At 48.3% G+C, this 18,986-nt stretch overlaps 2 protein-coding genes across 6 annotated transcripts in view; one reads left to right on the forward strand and one right to left on the reverse strand.

The window, feature by feature from the left end:
* The window catches only part of LOC122727718 (transcriptional regulator QRICH1-like), a 50,789-nt gene extending 48,783 nt beyond the window's left edge, over nt 1-2,006 (forward strand). For 4 of the 5 annotated variants that reach the window (XM_043965445.1, XM_043965444.1, XM_043965443.1 and 1 more), the window contains 2 exons: nt 797-881; nt 1,003-2,006. In XM_043965445.1, the coding sequence (XP_043821380.1) occupies nt 797-881; nt 1,003-1,195 (278 nt within the window). In that variant the 3' untranslated portion in view covers nt 1,196-2,006. The remainder of the gene's footprint in view (nt 1-796; nt 882-1,002) is intronic. The other variant, XM_043965446.1, reaches the window with a different exon arrangement.
* A 3,285-nt stretch (nt 2,007-5,291) lies between these two features.
* The window catches only part of MOV10L1 (Mov10 like RISC complex RNA helicase 1), a 59,195-nt gene continuing 45,500 nt past the window's right edge, over nt 5,292-18,986 (reverse strand). The window contains 6 exon segments of the mRNA XM_043967737.1: nt 5,292-5,442; nt 5,909-6,000; nt 6,304-6,441; nt 7,581-7,688; nt 16,376-16,525; nt 18,041-18,214. Of these exon segments, the coding sequence (XP_043823672.1) occupies nt 5,427-5,442; nt 5,909-6,000; nt 6,304-6,441; nt 7,581-7,688; nt 16,376-16,525; nt 18,041-18,214 (678 nt within the window). The 3' untranslated portion in view covers nt 5,292-5,426.

The raw sequence follows: 18,986 nt of genomic DNA on the forward strand, positions 1-18,986 counted from the left end.
GACAAAATCAGTGCAGTGGGGTTGGGGGGGGGGTGAAGGCCCTTGGATTGGGGGCGAGGGGGGCAGTATGGTGGTCAGTCTTTCAGATTGAAGTTTAGGCATTCCAGGCTATCCATGGGAGAGAGTGTGTGTGCGTGTGCGCATGCGTGCCCACCAAGGAAGTGTTCCCATGGGGATTCTGGGGGCCCCTCGCCTCGTGGTGCACCACTTGGGACCATATCTTGGGAAGCTCTTGTGTGCACTGGGTTTATCCATGCAGGCCTGGCTGGCCCTTCCATGTGGAAGGGTGTGGGGCCCTGATGGATGGACGTTGGGCGGTCTGGCTGGCGGCTGCACCTGCCAGTGGTGGAGGCTAGTCTGTTGGCCATCCTGCCCTGTGTAGGTTTCCTCTGGGGTCAGGGCACAGGCCTTCTCACTGGCAAGTGCCTCTCCTTTTACGGAAGCTTAGCGAGTGGTAATTTCCCAGACAGAGCCAATGTGCACGTGTGTGCCTGTATAGGCTTGTGAATTTAGACCAGGAGTTGCCAGACTTGCCCGAAAGCAGCTTCTGACCGGCTCTGATCCAGACTGACCCTTGCATATTCCAAACAGGGACACTGACATCAGCCCATAACTCTTGAGTAGCAGGGGCAGGCTCTTCTGAGCGCACCTCGCGGCCTCCTCAGGGTTCCCTGGTGCGTGTGGCCTGGGTTCTGTCATCACAAACTGGTGCCCCAAAAGTCCCCTTTAAGCGGCGGCTTCCTTTCGGGTGACTTTGACTGATCCTTGGGGTTCCTGTCTCCCCTTTTACTGACAGAAGAGATGTATGGAGAGCAGCTGGAGAACCCTGAGAACCCCTTGCAGTGTCCCATCAAGCTCTACGACTTCTATCGCTTCAAATGGTAAACTCCTGGATGGGTTGAGTGCACTCTGGGGTTGGGGGGCCCACTCCCCTTTCCTGGGGGTGCTGAAAGTTGGGGCTGGGCCTCATGCTCCCTGGGGTGACTCTTGTTTGCCTTCTAGCCCCCAGAGCGCCAAAGGGCCCAGTGACGCCTTCTACTTGGTCCCGGAGCTTGTTGTGGCCCCCAACAGTCCCATCTGGTACTCGGGCCAGCCAGTGGGCACGGAGCTGATGGAGCAAATGCTCACCCGAATCCTCATGGTTCGAGAGGTTCAGGAGGCACACGCTGCACCCCATGTGCCTGCCTCGCGGTGAGGGACGCCCGGGACGCACACTCCCGCCCTCTGTGGCTCAGTCTGGAAGGGTCACTCGGAGACGCTTGGGAGGCATGTGGAGCGGCTGCTCCGAGCAGGCTGGGCAGGCCCTGAATGCCGCTCTCTTCACTGTGGTTCCAGTGTGTTTTATTTGCTTTGTTGGATAAGAACCGTATTTTGAGGTTTTTTTTCTATTTTTTTGTGGCACGAGTGCTTGGAAATGAATGGTGGGCAGTGTACGTGTTGGCCTGAGTCTGAATTGTAATGAGGGAGCCCTCTCCTGGAGGCCAGCCGGGCTCTGGGAATCCTCAAACCCAGGACGGGCCCTTCCATGCTGGCTCCCAGGCACAGGTTTGGTGGTTCTTGGAGGGCAGTGGCCAGCAGTGGGGAGCTTGGGGGGTGGGGCGAGGAGGTTTGCTTGCACTCCCATGGCCAGGCTGGGGAGTGCCCAAGCTGGCTTGGGGCAAGCCATGGGTGGGAATTGGTGCCTACCTGATTTTCACTCAGGCCTTGATCCTGGATGCTGGTCTCCCTGTGGTGTGTGGCCAGGCTTCCGTTTACTACAAGCTGAGAATTCTGTACAACCTTACCTCAGTCGGGCTGCAGGAGGCTGGGCCTGGGGCTGCCCTGGGCCTGGAGTGCCCTTCTCCCATTGGTCAGCTTCTCTAGGGTCAATCTTGCAGGGAGATTGACCTATTTTTATAAATGCCTTTTTGGGAGAGAAATCACTCTGTAGGAGTCTGGCAGTGTCAGGCTCTCTTACGGCAATGGAACTCTGATTTGGAAATAAAGTTTTTCTCTCAATCATTCAACAGGCCTTCATTAAGCACTTGCTGTTAGCCAGGCAGACACACTGGGGTACTCGATGGGGAGAGAAGTACAAGGAATGCGAGTGTCCCTTCTCTCTCCCTCCCCCTCTCTGAGCTGAGGTTCTAATGGGGAGATAGGAATGTATAAAAATATTACAAAATAAGGCCAAATGTCATGGAGTCATTTGGGAGGGGGAGCATCAGGAAAGGCTTGCTTGCAGACCCTGCGTCGGGAGGGAGAGGAAGAACTTCATTCCAGGCATGGGGAATGACCAGGGCAATGGCCTGGAGGGAGGAGGGAGGCAGTGACCATAGAGGGAAGATCAGATTTGCTGCTGATGGTGTGGGAGGGGGAGAAATGCCCCTTGGGCCCAGGGCCAGATGATGGAAAGCTACAGAGCGAGCTGGGGTGTCACCTGATCTTAAGGGAAATGACTTAGCAGCCTTGGCACATGGCAGGGCCTAGAGCACACTTGGGAGGCTGCTGCAACCCTCTGCGGGGGCAGGGGGGGGGCAGCTGGGAGTGGGCAGAAGGGAGGAGAGACTCTGGAGGTAGAAAGGGAAAGACTTGGTAGCTGCCCAGCCATTGTCCAGAGCAGAAGGCCTATGCCATCCCTTGGTAGCAGTTTGGTCGAGCTAGATAGGACCTGCCTCCTGGATGACTGGAGGCCCAGCTTCAGTATGCTCTGGGAAAGGCCACCAACCAAGCATGTGAAGTGCTAGGCATGAAGGAAGGTTGAACCCATCCTTATCAGCAGCTCATGAATGGAGGGTTGTGAGAATCCCCCAACCAAGGGAAGACATCTTGGCCTTTGCAAGAGATGTGAGGAGGAAGAGTCAGGAGCCAAAGCAAAGGCAACAGTACATTTGTAAGGACCGAGGCGGTAATTGGTTGGTGGCTTCTGCCCTGGGGCCCATCCCTCTCTCCTTCCCAGTCTTTTCCACTCTGGCCTCAGCAGGTCCGCATCTCCCAGGCCGCCCTCTCGCTCCAAGTCCCCTGAATCCGAGAACCCTTTCCCTGGACCTGCCAAGGCTAACTCACCCATCTCCCTCCCTTTACCGAGTGCTCACAGAGCATCTTCTGTTGGCACCTTCATGCCTTCCCACGGCCGCTGAGGGGGCCAGTGGCCCTTTCTCAGAGGCAGGAAACCTCTGCCAGCCCCTTCTTTCTGGCTTCCATGACCGTGGCTGGATTTTCTGTTCCTCGGTCCCTGCCTTTGTTCCTTCTCTCACTTCCTCAGGCACTCCCTTCATTCTCCACATGACGCCGCTCTCGTCCTTCTCACTTTGCCACCACCTCCTGCCCCAGCCCCGGGCCAGACGAGCTCTTCACAGAGCCTCGGTTGTGCTCCCCTCACTCCTGTTCTTAGGTGCCTTTTACATGCCGTGCTCAGCCATCAGAAGAAAAGCTCCTTGAGGGCAGGCATAGTTTCCTTCTGCTTGTATGTTCAGTGCTCAGCACAGTGCCTGGAACGCACCAAGCCTTCACTAAGCACTTCTCGTCGGACGCCTGGAGTTTCAGGGGCTGGACTGGAAGCGGCCCTGGGCTGTCTTCCTTTGGGTTTTTGAGGTGGTGGTAACAATGGTTTCAAGCCCCTTGTTCTTCCAGCCGTGTGGGTACGGTAGGCCCCTTCATAAGGCCTCTCCCTCCTCTCCTCCCCCATGGCCGCAGGCGGGTAGGGCCAGGCTGGAAGCTGGGCCAGGGAGCTAAGGGGAGCTCCTGAAGGACAGGCTCTCTGGGGCAGAGCTTCCCCCAACGGCTGGGCCAGTTCACAAGGGCGGCCGGGAAGGATGCAGACGTCTCTCTGCAGCCCACTAGGTCCCTGACAGCTGCCCACGTCCTGGATGTCCGGATGCTCAGAAATATCTGAGGCAGACGTTTGCCCATCACCTGCTCATCTTACTCTAGTTAGCCCTGTTCATTTGAGATCCGCAGCATCACGTCATCCCAATGGCTGGCCTGACACGAGTTCACGAAGCCCTTAAGTTACCTCACGAAAGCCCCAGTTAGGTGCCACGACTGCTCATTTCAGATGAGGACACCAGGCTCAGAAAGCTGAGGAATTGACACCATTAGTGTCTGAGCCAGATGCTCCATGGGGTCAGGGTGCTGCCCCCATCTCTGCTGGGTGAAGAATGCTCCCTGAGCTGTGCCTCCCCCTGCTGTCCTCTCTCAGCCATGACCGCTTCTGGACTTCTGGTGGCAGGTGGTACAAAGTGAGGCTCTGAACCAGAGGCAGCTCAGGGGCACAGGGGACAGAACCTTGGGCTTGGAGTCGGGGAGGCCAGATTTCTCATCTGGCCTCAGACATGTCTTATTTGTGCAACCTCAGGCAAGTCACTTCACCTCTGCCTCAGTTTCTCGTCTGAAACACGGGGATCACAACAGCGTCCACTTTTCAGGGCTGTCGTGAGGATCCAATGGGACATTTGGGAAGCATACTATAAATGCTCATTTGCCAAACTCCTCTCTAGTTTTCCTAGCAAGTCTTATCAAAGAGGGTGCTTTTCCCCAAGGAATTTATTTTCTCAGGTTTGTCCCCTACGGGTTGTTGAGGTCATTTCTTTTTCTGATTCTGTAAACTTAGGGCCTTGTAACATTCCCTACACTTGAGATAACAATAGTGATAATGACAATAAGTGCTTTACAAATATTTCATTTGCACAACTTTGGAAAGTGCTATTATCATAATTTCCATTTTACCCATGGGGAAACTGAGGCAGAGTGGCTTAGTGATCTGCCCAGGGTCACAGACCTAGTGAGTGCCTGATGCCCCTGACTGGAGGTGCAGGGCTCTCTCCAGTGCGTCACCTAGTGGTCTCTGGAATATACTGTTAATCACCTCAAACATCACTTCTGTGAGCTCTTAGAGGGGAACAAGTTTTAAGCACCTACTATGTGCCAGGCTTGCTGTGCTAAGCACTTTTCTGCAGCAGTGCCACGGTCTGCCTCAGAATGCCTCCCTCTGACCTCCTGTGATTTGGGGAGGTGCGGGGGGGGGGGGGGTCTCCCTGAGGGCCGAAGATGTTAAGACAGAATGCACAAGGGGCTTGCCAGGCTCCTATGATTGTGTTTATTTGTCAAGGCCGCATACAACACATACTGAAATAGTGCACATTTCAGAGCAAGGCCCCCAAGGCTCGTTTCTGACAGACGAGTCCAAGCGGCGGTTGGGGCAGGAAGAGGCACCTGCGGTGCTCCTTGGGCTTCCCTGCCCCAACTGCTTGAGCTAGGATGAAAGGCCAGCCAGAAGCCTGGGTGCTGGTGGGTGGGCAGTGAGGGACAGCAGAAACAAAGTGGGGGAAGGACAACAGCAGGCCAGGGAAGGTCTGTTGTTTCCTGCCAATGGAGACACTCATGATTCGTCTCCCGCCGGAGCTCCCAGGCCCAGTGACAGTGGAGAAAACGCTCACAGGCCCATCTCAGCGCTCGTCCTCCCTGAGGGGAGCAACAGAAACGGCAGAAGAGGAGAGTGACTGAGTGTTCTCAGAGAAGGGAACCAAGGCCCCCCAAGAGCAAGGGCAGGCGCCTATGCTCCCTCCTGCTGCTCTGCACCTGACCATCAGAGGCTTCTTTAACCCCCTCGCGCCCCGCCCCCCCCCCCAGCACTGCTCGTGAGGCGGCCAAAGGGTTCACCAGGCTCAGGCAGTAGAAGCTGCTGTAGCCTGAGAACCGAGTTCAGGGAGTCCTGAGATGTAGCCGAGAGAATACGTCCCAATGCTGCGCGTGCATCTGTGGCTCTTGGGGAGGTGGGGAAGGGCACTGGGTCATCTGTGTTCTGATGGGACACCCCGTGTGGGGGTGAAACCAGCCCCGGAGAAGGGGGTGACCTGCTGTGTGGGTGGCTCATGGAACCATTTAGACCCAGAACTCTACAAGAAAAGTGTGGAAAAGTAAGACTCACCCTTGTAGGGACTGCAGCTCAGGAGGTAAATCACAGCCTATGTAGGCCCCATTGCTTAAACTGTATTCCAGCAAAGCACTGAAACACGGATCCTGTAGTTAATGTAGAAAAACAAGTAACACGTGACCAAGTAGAGTCTTGTGTTCTCAAAGTGCAGCAGAAGCTCACATGAACCATGTCATTAAAAAGAGCAGGTTGAAAGGTTTCCAACATTAACCGGTAAAATAGCTGACGAGTTTCATCTTCAACCCAATCAGAACCTGAGCGCTGCAGCTGTCTCTAATCCCCAAACTGAGCAACCAAATCTCCACCCATTAAGTACAATGGGCCCCTGCCCGGAGGCCTCCCTCTCCTCTACCCATTCCAAATCAGTGGTGGAAACTCTGCCAACTCACCTTGACGAGAACATGAGGATTGCCCAAAACAATCAACAAAGCCTTGGGTCTGGTGATGGCAACATTAAACCTTTTTGAGTTGGCCAAGAAGCCCAAAAAAAATCTGTCATCCTCAAACTTGGCTTCATTTGACCGTACCTAAAATCCAAGCCAGAGTTAGGGAAGATGAACGTTCCAGGCCCTGGTGATGTCCTGTCACAGCAGGCAAAGGATAGACACTCCTTATACTACCATGGAGGAAAGCTGTAAAGCCGTAAGCTCTAAATAAAAGCCTTTGTTATCAAGCACAAGGGACCTTTGCCACAAAGGACATGCCATGAGGCGGCACAGGAGTGAAGGGCAGAGGAGGCCTCAGCCAGGCCGGCCCCAGGCCTTCAGTGGCAGGATGTCCTTTGTTCAAGGAGAACCATCCTAAGATTCATCACCATCTGACCTAGGGCTTGGAAATAATCAGCCCATGACCAGACCTAGTAATATGGGACCCGGAATCTGATCCCGTCTCCGACACTATGTCCATGGCTTGTTTACTGTCTCACTGCCCAGTAGACATTTTGGGGGGTGTGCTAGTAGTGGTGATCTGAGCCTGAAGGCAAAGCCAACTGTACCCTTTGAAGGGTGACAGGTGGGTGGGGGGGGTAGTCAGGACCTATCCCCAACACCTAGGCTTGGTCCTTGTGGCCAGAAGGCCTTGTTTATGTGACCAACAGAGACCAAGCGCGCGGCCCCCCCCCCCCCCCCCCGCCTTCCCCAACACTTCTGAATACCTATTTTTTGTTTTCTCCAATTGTGGAGAAGGCACAGTATCTCCAAGTCTTGCCTAAGATTTTCTGGCAGGGCAGATTGTGGTAGTCAGCATTTAACTGTATTTTGAGTCTTCTCCTCTGTCTCTCCATTTCTGACACTCTGGGCACCTCCAGTATTTCTGGGCCTTCCCAAGGTGGCCCCTACTCTCCTTTCCCTGGCTGGCCACCCAGCAGCTCGGCATTTCTTTCCTCCCCTTCTCTGCCCTTCTGGCACTATTGCTGGCTTTCCCCACCACCTTTTCTTTTCTCATGCCTTGTGAGTTCCCCCCATGCTGTTATCTGCTCTTCCTGGTATCCATCTTGGCTTAGCAATAGTGATGGTGGATGGAGACACAAGTCTCAGGCCCAGCTTCAGAAGCAATCCCTTCCTTCCCGAGTCAAGCTCTGCCTCTCTGCTGTAAAACTTAATTGTGCTCAGGAAATGAGCTGACCTTCAAGTCCACCTATTTGTCCCTGAACTACAGTAACACCTACTGTTGAGATGATGATAACCAAGTATTCTTGTCCTTGAAACTCCTCCACAGAGCCAACTTTTATATCCATCAGATCAACATTGCGCAAAAGAACTCGGATTTTCTCCACCTTAAAAACAGGAACAGAAGCAGGAGAATAATATGAGAGACAGTCACCTTCTGCCTGCCTGACAGAATCACCCGGCACAGAAGGCAGTCACTAGAGTAGACCACCACTTGGAATCTGCCCGGGAACTTTCATCAAGAACTTCAACATGTTTCCTTATGTCAAACCAAGCCCATTTTGGTTGGGATACTTCTCTAGGTTAGGTTGTTCATATACCCAAACCTTGGGTCAAGAGGGGGAATTACTGGGATGGGTAACACTGTAGGTCTGAACCTTTAACACTCAAATCCCAACCTGTGTGCCTCCCACTAACAATTAGATGGGGGGGGGGGCAGGGCAATGAAAGTTAAGTGAGTTGCCCAGGGTCACAGAGCTAGCAAGTATCAAGTGTTTGAGGTCATATTTGAACTTAGGTCCTCCTGAATCCAGGGCCAGTACTTTATCCACTGTGCCACCTAACTGCCCCCTTAACAATTAGATTTTGAAAGCAAAGGCATTTTATGTACTAAGGCTGCACTTATTAAATAAAGTGGCTGCACAACATTCACTGATGTCCTTACTCCCCCTCCTCAAAAGCTGGGGCACATTCTCCCATTAATACACAGAGTATCCATAGGAAGAGGGGCACAAACTGGAGCACAAAGAAATTTAATACACATGTAGGAAATGCATAGCCAAGGCTCCTGATCACACTGGTTATGGCTAGGCCTGGAACTCCTGTTATTAAACAGGTCTGCCCGCCTCCCCCCGCCCCCCAGTGGATTTTAAATTTAATTATTTCTCAATTATATGTAAAATATTTTTTAACATTCATTTAAAAAAAATTTTGAATTCCAAATTCTCTTTCTCCCTTCCTTGAGAAGGCAAGCAATTTGGTATAGATTATACCTGTGCACACATGCAATTACATTTCCACATTAGCCATGCCTGTGAAAGAAAACGGACAAAAAACCCAAGAAAAATATAGTTAAAAAAAAATGGATGTTTCAATCTGCACTCAGACTCCATCAGTTCTTTCTCTGCAGCTGGATAGCACTGTTCACCATGAGTCCTTTGGGACTGTCTTGGATCACTATATTCACGAGAATAGTGAAATTGTTCACAGTTGATCATCCTTACAATATTGCTGTTACTGTGTATAGTGTTCTGGTTCTGCTCACTTCACTTTATATCAGTTGATCTAAGTCTTCCCAGGTTTTTCTGAGAACATCCTACTTGTCATTTCTCATAGCATAATTATATACTACTACTTGTTTAACCATTTCCCAATTGATGGATATCCCCCAAATTTCCAATTCTTTGTCACCACAAAGAGAGCTTCTCTAAATATTTTTTGTACACATAGGTCCCTTAAAAAAAATCTCGCTGGGATACAGACCTAGTAGTGGTCTTGCAGGGTCAAAGTGTATGCAGTTTTATAGCCCTTTGGGCATACTTCCAAATTGCTCTCCAGAATGGTTGGATCAGTTCACAATTCCACCAACAGTAATATCCAAATTTTTCTCTTCTGTCTTATTATTAGTCAATTTGATAGATGTGGAGGTGGTAACTTAGAGTTGTTTTAATTTGCATTTCTCTAATCAATAGTGATTTGGAGCATTTTTTCATACAGCTATACAACAGCTTTGTTTTCTTCTGAAAATTTCCTGTTCATATCCTTTGACATTTATCAACTGGGGAATGATTTAAATTTGACTTAGCTTCCTAATGTTCTCTAACATTCTCCTGGTTCTGCTCACTTCAGTATACATCAATTCATGATAAGTCTTTCCAGTCCTTTCCAAAATCATCTTGCTTGTCATTTCTTACAGCACAATATTTCATTACAATCACCTACAACAACTTGTTCAGCCATTCCCCAATTGCATTCCTTTGATTTACAATTCTTAGCCACCACAAAAAGAGCTACTATAAATATTTTTGTACAAAGAGCTCCTTCTCTCTTTTTTGGAATGTCTTTGGGATATAAACTTAGCAGTGGTCTTGCTGGATCAAAGGGTGTGTATAGTTTTATAGACTTGGGTATAGTTCCAAACTGCTCTGCAGAATGGTTGGATCAGTTCATAACTCCACCAACAGCAGATTAGCATCCCAGTTTTCCCATATCCCTTCCAACAGCCAACATTTTCCTTTTTTTGTTATATTTGCCACTTTAATAGGTGTGAGGTGATACCTCAGAGTTGTTTTAATTTGCATTTCTCTGATCAATAGTGATCTAGAGCATTTTTTCATGACAATGGATAGCTGATTTCTTTGTCTGAAAACTGCCTGTTCATATCCTTTGACCATTTATCAATTGGAATGACTTGTATTTTTATAAATTGACTCAGTTTTGTATATGTATAGAGATATATAGATATAACCTATATCAGATTACCTGCTGTCTAGGGGAGGGGGGAGGGAGGGGAGGGAGGGAGAAAAATCTGAAATTGTAAAGCATGTATAAACAAAAGTTGAGAACTATCTTTACATGTAACGGAAAAAATAAAATATCTCATAAGAAATAAATTGACTCAGTTCTCTATATATTTGAGAAATGAAGCCTTTATCAGAGACTTGTTGCAAAAATTTTTTCAGTTCTTTGCTTTCCTTATAATTTTGGTTACACTGATTTTGTTTGCACAAAAGCTTTTTAATTTTATATAATCAAAATGATCTATTCTACATTCTGTAATGCTATCTATATCTTCTTTGGTCCTAAATTCTTCCCCTGTCCATAAATCTGACAGATAAATTATTCCATGCTCGCTTTCTCTCTCTTTTTTTTTTTTGGTATGAGGCAATTGGGGTTAAGTGACTTGCCCAGGGTCACACAGCTAATAAGTGTTAAGTGTCTAAGGCCGGATTTGAAGTCGGGTCCTCCTGAATCGAGGGCTGGTGCTCTATCTACTGCGCCACTTAGCTGCCCCTCCATGCTCTCTCTCTTTTTTCTATTACACATAAAGATAGTTCTCAACTTTTGTTTATATGAGCTTTCCAATTTCAGATTTTTCTCCCTCACTTCCCTCCCTCCCCCCTCCCCTAGACAGCAGGTAATCTGATACAGGTTATATTTATATTTATATATATATATATATATATACACATATACATATATATGTATATTTATATATATAATAACATTAAACATATTTCTGCATTAGTCATGTTATAAGAGAAAAATCAGAGCAATGAGGAAAAACCTCAAAATAGAAAAACAACAGCACCAAAAACAAAAGAAATAGTATGGTTCATTCTGCATCTATACTCCACAGTTCTTTTTTTTTTTCCTGGATTTGGAGATACTCTTCCATCACGAGTTCCCTGGAACCCTTCTGTACCATTGCATTGGTGAGAAGAATATAGTCCATCACAATAGGTCAACACATAATATTGATGATACTGTGTACAATGTTCTGGTTCTGCTCATCTTTCATCATCAGTCCATGCAAGACCCTCCAGGTTTCTCTGAACTCCTGTTTATCGTTTCTTACAGCACAATAGTATTCCATTACATTCATATACCACAACTTGTCCAGCCATTCCCCAATGGATAGGCATCCCCTCAACTTCCAATTCCTTGCCACAACATAAAGAGCAGCTATAAATATCTTTGTACATGTGGGTCCTTCTCCCCTTTCCATGATCTCTTTGGGAAAAAGACCCAAAAGTGGTATTTCTGGGTCAAAGGGTATGCACAGCTTCACAGCCCTTTGGGCATAATTCCAAATTGCTCTCCAGAGTGGTTGGATCAGTTCACAGGTCCACCAACAATGCATTAGTGTTCCAATTTTTCCACAGCTTCTCCAACATTTATTATTTTCCTTTTTTGTCATTTTAGCCAATCTAATAGGTGTCAGGTGGTACCTCAGAGTTGTTTTAATTTGCATCTCTCTAATCATTAGTGATTTAGAGCATTTTTTTCATCCTCCATGCTCTCTTAATCTGTTTATGGTATTATCTTTTATGTGTAAAACACATACCCTTTTTGACCATTTTTACATGGTGCGAGATGTTGGTCTATACTGTAAGGGGCTAAAATTCTAGCTAGTCTGTCTAAAATATCTAATGAGTGGTTGCCAATAAATTATAAGCTTTAGCAAGAGTTAGACTTTTAAGCATTTATTAAGGAGAATAAGAATTTGGTAAAGAGAGAAAGGCCTAGATTCATCTATCTATTAAAGGGAGAGAGCATTCCTAGCTCCACTCTCAACCAGAGTCCTGATGAAAGAGAGCAAGAAAGCCAGCCTTGCTCCCTCTTCCTCCCACAAGCCAACATCAGGAAGTGAGCCAAAGAAAAACCAGGTCTTGCCCTCAGGCGCCTTCTTCTCATGGCGGGGCTTTCCTACAGTAAGTTTCCAGCAGGTGGCGTCATTCCAATCATTACAACACCTAGTTTCTGCCATACTGTGTTCCAGTTTCCCCAGCAGTTTTTGTCAAATAATGGATTTTTGTTTTAAAAACTTGAATCTTATACTAGATTACAAGTCATTTACTATAGTGTAATTCATGTCTAGTCTATTCTATTGCTCCACACCTCTATTTCTTAGCCAGTGCCAGATTGTCCAGTCTCTTTTATAACTTTGAACTCTATGTTAAAGTTAAGATCTGCTCTCCAGGTGGAACAGGGACACTGTCCCAAACTTCAGGTTTTTTGTTGCTATTTTAAGAGCTAGTTTTCAGTGTTTCTGAGGTGGAGCTCTCATGAGTACATATGTTCTGTGCCTGCACTGTATTTCAGGTGGAGACGTATGGACAAAAGCTGGCTTCTCTGTCCCAAGTAGGACAAAGTGCCTGTGGTTCTGTGCTTTGATCAGAGGAGGGAGAACCACCAAGTTGGACAGACACAGAAGTAAAGACCAAAGTCAATTTATCCCACTGTCCAGAGCCTGATCCTCCCTGACCCCCAGACACTCTTTCCTTCCTTTGTGAGTTTAGTTTTGCCTCAGTCTTTCCTCTTCCCAGTTCATGCCCTCTGACACACATACTGGTGACCCCTCAAATACTCTTAACTTCCCTGTTCCTCAATCTGCACAATTCCCCTAATTTATGTCTAGGCAAAGAGGGGGACGAAATCTTGTCAGCCACGAAGTGTTTGATCCCTGTCTTCACATGATCTAAAATTCCTTTATCTGAAGACAACCCTTTACTATTCCAGCTTTCCCTTTGCGTTGTGGTCCTTAACGCTGTTCTCTGCTGTCACTGTGGCTTCCACTCTCTTTACATCACAGTCCCTCCACTGCCTATACTTTCCACCCTTCTCCATCTCCACTCTTTGATAAACCAACCCAATTGTACAAATCTGAACTTCTGTAGGAGGCTGTTCCTACTGCCTTTCTCTTCTGTGAAAAAGTAAAGGATAAGCTTCAAGTGCCAGGGCAGTCTTTTGAAAGGGCCTGGCAATAAGGGTCTGGAGCACCAAGATTATCCACAGTGGTGGTGGTTTAAGCTATGGCAGGGAACAGCAAAGAGTATATATAGAGAAAATGGGCAAGAAGGGACCTACTGGGGAGTGAATACCTCAGTAAGGAGTCAAGAAAAGGATGAGAAGATACTGTTAGACAGGGATGAGGAGAGTCAGGAAGAGTGTGGTCTCCCTTAAACTGAGAAGGGATGATCCTATAGAACAGGTGATTAGCAGTGTCAAAAGCAGAAGAGGTCAGAGAGGCTGAGGATGGAAAAGGGTCAATGTATTGTATCAAAAGCACTAAGAGAAAGTAGTTCTAATAGAATGGTGGGGCAGTTGCCTAATTTTAAGGGGTTGTGAGAGGGAAGTGAAGGAAAAAGCAGCAGGAATGGGCAAATTTTTAAGTTTCATGGTTGGGGGAATAGACACAGGATGTCTGGCATCATGTAAGTCTTCACTGCCTAAATATAAAATTAATACATATCTCTCTCTATATGAAGTAGTTAAATACATGGTAGTTTGAAAAGGAGGGCACTAGCAGCTGAGATTGGGAAAAGGTTCCTTCAGAAGATGGTATCTGAGCTGCATCTTAGAAGAGAGGGACTCTGAGGTGGAACTAAGGAAGGCAAAGGCAGTGAGTCAGGAGATGGAATGATGTGAATGAGGAAGAGAGAAGGCCAGCTCGGGCTGGATCCAAAAACTGTGAGTGTGCATGTGTGCATATGTGTATGTATAAGCAATGTCCTTTGAGGCTGGACAGATGAGTTGGGGCAAGGCTGTAGAAGAGTTTATCTATTTTACCCTGGTTGAGTAGGAAAGTCACACGGTCAGATCTATGCTTGAAGAAAACCATGCAGCAGTAGTGTGTGGAAAGAAGGGGTGCTAGGGAGGAGGAAATGGCAAATTGTGGCAGTTGACTGGATATGTGGGTGAGGGAGAACGAGCAGATGATGAGTCTATGATACTGGCGAGATGGCGGCCCCTCCACAGAAACAGAAGAGGGGAATATTTAAGATGGCAAGTTCCATTTTAGACTCGTTGCTTGGCGGAAGGCCTAGGGCTGGATACAGAGATGTGAGCTATCTGCATTGGGGTGATACTTAAACCCATGGGAGCTGATGTGTTTACCAAGGGAGAGAGGACAAAGGGAGAAGAAGGTCCAAGACAGAACCCAAAGTGAGAGGGCACAACGTGGACGATGAGTCAACAAAGCTGTGAGAAGAGAGTAGTGCTGTGGACGCTCGCAGAACAAGGAGGATCCAGGAGAAGGCGGCCACCAGGGTCAAAGGCAGCAGAAAGGTCGAGAAGGAAGACGACAACTAAGAAAAGACCATCAGACCTGGCAACTAAGAAATCACTGGTAGCTTTGGTGAGAGCAGCTCCAGGGGAATGATGATCTCAGAATGCAGATTTGCATGAGTGATCAGCTAAGAGAGGGAGGAGAGGGCTGAAATTTGAGGGGATGAAAGGGTCTAAAACAGATTTTTAAGGGTGATGAAGATGTAGACTTGTCTGAAGATAACTACTAGGGCATCTTGGTGACACTGTGGATATAGCGCAGGAACTGGAGTTAGGAAGTCCCGAGTTCAAATCTGGCCTCAAGCACTTACTAGCTGTGGGGTCACTTCACCCTGTTTCTATCAGTTTGATCATTTGTACAATGAGCTGGAGAAGAAAATGGCAAACCCTTCCAGTATCTTTGCCAAGAGAACCCCAAATGGGGCTACAGCGAGTCAGACACGACTGAACAAGTGAACAACAAGAGCCAAAAGCAACAGGGAAGAAACAAACTCAAAGGGAGAATCCGAAGACCAGAGAAGGGGGAAAGTGGACGAGGATGCGATCTGTTGAAGAAAATGAGAGGGGGTTGGGATCAAGTGCCCATGGAGTGGGGTTGGCCTTGGGAAGGAGAAGGAGCCCCTTTGTCAGATACTGGGTGAAAGGATGAGAGTGGGAGACTGCGGGTGTCTGGGGATAAGAAGAATGGGGGAAAGGGCGTCTCACACAGAATGGCCTGAGAGAGGGAAGGTGGGAGGAAAGGTGGGCTTTAGGAAGAAAAAGATTTGGACAAGCTTCCGTGAAGATGGAGGCAGGCAATAAAAAGATGAGTGTCATGGGGTGCAGAGCACCCCAGAAGTTCTCTGGGGGCACATCAAGGAACCTTCTCCTTGAGAAACTAAACCAGAGGACAGATAACGCCTAGAGAGATAAGCTGAACCAAATCCGACTGAGCTAGCTTCGGATTCCTACCCTTCATTCTGGTCTCCCTTACCCTGGGGAGATAAGTTTGGGTGTGGCCGAGGCCTTTGCGTTCTGAAGAGGGATCCGTAGCCACCCCTCACCCAATTCCTCCAGTCACTACCAGTGGGGGATGGTCCTCTCTCACTAGAGGAACTTTTGACGGGCAGATGGTTCCCCCCCCCCCATCAGTCCTCTATAAAAGTACCTTCCAGTCTCCTGTTCGAGGAGATTTGGTACCTCTGAGCCATGTGCTTTATGCCAATCTCCCCATGAAAGTCCAAGGATTTCTTTCATGGTTTCCCTCCCCCCACCCTTGCCTTCCCTTGCTCCTAAATAAACTATCACCTTATTCTAACTACTTTTGTGTGCAAAAGGGTATAATTCTTTAAAGAGGAATTCCTAAGAACCCCAACCCCAGATCTAACCCGTACCCCATTTCTCCCACCATTACATGAGGTTAGACAACACCAATGTGTGACGTCAGCAGAGCTGTAGGCCCTTCTCAGCTGCCTGTTCAGCAGTGCAGGGGCAGGGACCAAAGAGAGAGGGTAGGAATGAGCTGCAGCTGAGGTTGAACGATGTGGACAAGGGGGCAAAGGATCCAAGAGCAGAGGTCAATGCAGAGCTGAAATAGCTGAAGAGGGAGGAAGGCAGCCACAGAAGAAGGTCCTGCAGATTTGGGGACTGAAGGTCTCAGTAAGAGGAAAGCATAGTGAGTTCAAATCCGACCTCAGATACTTGACACTTACTAGCTGTGTGATCCTGGGTAAGTCACTTAACCCCAATTGCCTCACCAAAAAAAAAAAAAAAGAGGAAAGCATAGGCAGAGGTAGAACAATAGAGTTGTGGTCACACAGTGTTTTGTTCCCATTACAGAAGTGGAATGACTTGTGAGTAATGGCCAGATCTGGTATGTGACCATCCCTACACATGGCTAATATGGAGCAGAGGAGTGAAGAAGTCAGTGGCACAGGACAAGTGGGTGTTTGAGAGATGACCGCTTGGGCAGGGTCCTGCAGAAAGCCTTTGAGAGCGGGACTGTCCTGAAGGAGGCTGCTCATACCTGCTTCCTATAGGGGGTGATCACACCAATGTCCATCACTGACACGATGCTGGAGATGTGTTTTGTGAGGAGGCAGCAATAGCGCATCACTTGGACTGCTTCGGCTGGATTGAACCACGATGGACTCCTTCCTTCGCGTGTTTCGCCGCCCTACATGAAAAGGTACGAGTGGAAAGAGAAGAACAATCATGAAGGATAACACGACTAATACCCTGACGGACCTCAAGCATCCCTTCCTTCCATCTTTTGCTATAGGACCTTTAGCTAAGCGATGATTCGACCACTAGTATAGAAACATTCAATCTGGAGTCACCACGTACAAAGAGGTGTGTTCTCCTGGCTGAAGCCCCTGCATCCTTGAAGAGTCTGTGCCACCATGGCCATTCACGCAGTCCCAGGCAGTGTCCAGACTACACCCACAACACAACTGTCATGGCAGTCAGACCAATTGTCTCCAAAGCTGCTTCTCTCTTGCTCCCAGCTCTCATCATCCTGAGCCTGCCCTGACCCACACTTCTGTCCAGGGCCATCTTCCCTTTTATTTGGTTATTACATTCACTCCAACAGCTCCAATGGTGGGAATCTGATCCCAGGGATCCAACAGACACCGCCCCCCCCCCCCCAGTGCTGCTGGCAGGCTCAAAACTAGAAAGGTTATGAGAGGTACTAATGGGCAATGAGGAGCCCATGGGTCAAGTGAGTGGGCCCTTTCTCTACTTAGTGATGGCTGCAAAGGCCTAGTGGGCCTGGGCTCAGGATCCTGGGCCATCCATCATGTCTGAAGTAAGGTGTGGTATGGGGAGGTGGAGCTGCCTGGCCCCCTCGGGGTCCTGACTGTCCTTCAGAAGGCCTAGGGTAGCTTGCTTGCCCCAGCAGTGCAGTAGGGGTGGAGATGGTGGGCACCTTCTTTGCCCAGGCTGTCCCCATGCCTGGGATGTTCCCCTTCCTTGTCACTACCCCTCAGGATCCCTTGCTCCATTCAAGATTCAGCCTTGATAGTTGTATGATATTAGACAAGTTGAAACTTTTCAGTCTTGGTTTGCACCGTGGCCTTTCCTGACCCCGCCCCGCCTCCCGCCTTGGTCGTTAGTACTTCTTCTCTTCTCAAATGATCATAAGAGCACTTGAGCTGTTTGTACGTGTTTTACTCCCTGGATATGATGTAAATTCTCTGAGGACAGGGACTGTTTTTTTGTTTGTCTTTCTATCCACGGTGCCTAGTCCTGTGTCTAGTACACAGCAGGTGCTTAATAAATGACTTCTGGAGTAGAATCTAGTCTTGTCCTGCCTTTCAAACCTCATAGCATAGTAAAACCTTAAGTCAGAAAGGGTCTTGGAGGTCACTGAGTTCAACAGAGTAAACCTTTCTACCACATCCTAGGGAAGAGGGGGTCACGAAGCTTCTGCTGGAAACCTCTGGTGACTAGCACTTCCCTAGTGATCACAGCTGGTGCTTTACGGAGGGCTGGCTTCCATGCAGGGCATAGACGTCTAAGTACATGGCTATGCGCACAGAATGGACTCCACACTGTGTTCAAGGACACATTTAGTCTAACCGAATGCCATCACACACAAGATAATGTCCATGCAGCAGAACCCAGCTTCCTTCCCCTGTGCCCCCTCAGCTGTTCTCACTGTATGTTAGGAATCTTTTTTTAAACCTACCCTCATGCCATGGAAAATCAGAGGGAAGCCTTTCTTGGGCAATTTTTCCCAACCCAACAAGGAGTTCACCACTTCAGTATCAGCACAGAATTCCAGTTCTTTGTAGTAAAACAGTTTGGAGGGCAATGAAAGCAATGCAGAATGTGACCTGTAGTTCTTCACAAGCTTTGTAACCTGGAAAAGAGGCCCCAACATAGAGTTTAGCCAAGTTGAACTCGATGTGCCCACACACACAGGAAAGTTTTCTGGAAAGGAGGGAAAAAAGCAGTTTCAGGGCCAAACTTACTTCTAAAAACATCTTAGTGGAAACCATTTTTAGAATGTAACCTGCTAAATACAAAGTTATTTTCAATTTTCCACACTTCGGACTGCACAGAATAGGACAGCATTACACAACCCAAGACCCTGCAACAAAGCAGCCTTTTCTGCTTGGTAGGAGATGGCAGAACCAGGTGCAAGGAGAGACTTGGCTCAGTGTTCAGGAAAATTTCCCAATGATCTGAGCTGGCCCAAAAATAGCCTCGGAAGGTAGAGGCCGGGGGATTGATTCTCAGGGAGGGTGCAGGTGGAATGGATGCTCACTGAGAAAAGGCTGTCACACACTTTGGGTGTGTGTGACCTGGAGAAGCTTGAGGTGGACAGGACGGCTGGTGAAGTGTCCACATGCTGCCATGTGCGTGAGCACTTGGTCTGTGTGGTTCCAGAGGTTAGAGCAACAGCAGGTGATGTTTCAATAAAAAGAAATCTTCGTAATAATTAGCTCCTTGGAGGTGGCCATAGCTGCCCTCACCCCTCAAGCTCTGCAGGAAGGAGATGCACTCATTACCAAATATTCGAGAGAGAATTCCTGTTCAAGCTGGGGGTGGCCGAGGGGTTCCCGGAGGACCCTTCGAGCTCTGAGGTTCCATATCAGGAGGAAGAAGGTTGAAGCAATCCTGATTCCTAG

The sequence above is a fragment of the Dromiciops gliroides genome, chromosome 5, assembly GCF_019393635.1.
Source record: "Dromiciops gliroides isolate mDroGli1 chromosome 5, mDroGli1.pri, whole genome shotgun sequence".
In the NCBI taxonomy this organism is placed as follows: domain Eukaryota; kingdom Metazoa; phylum Chordata; class Mammalia; order Microbiotheria; family Microbiotheriidae; genus Dromiciops; species Dromiciops gliroides.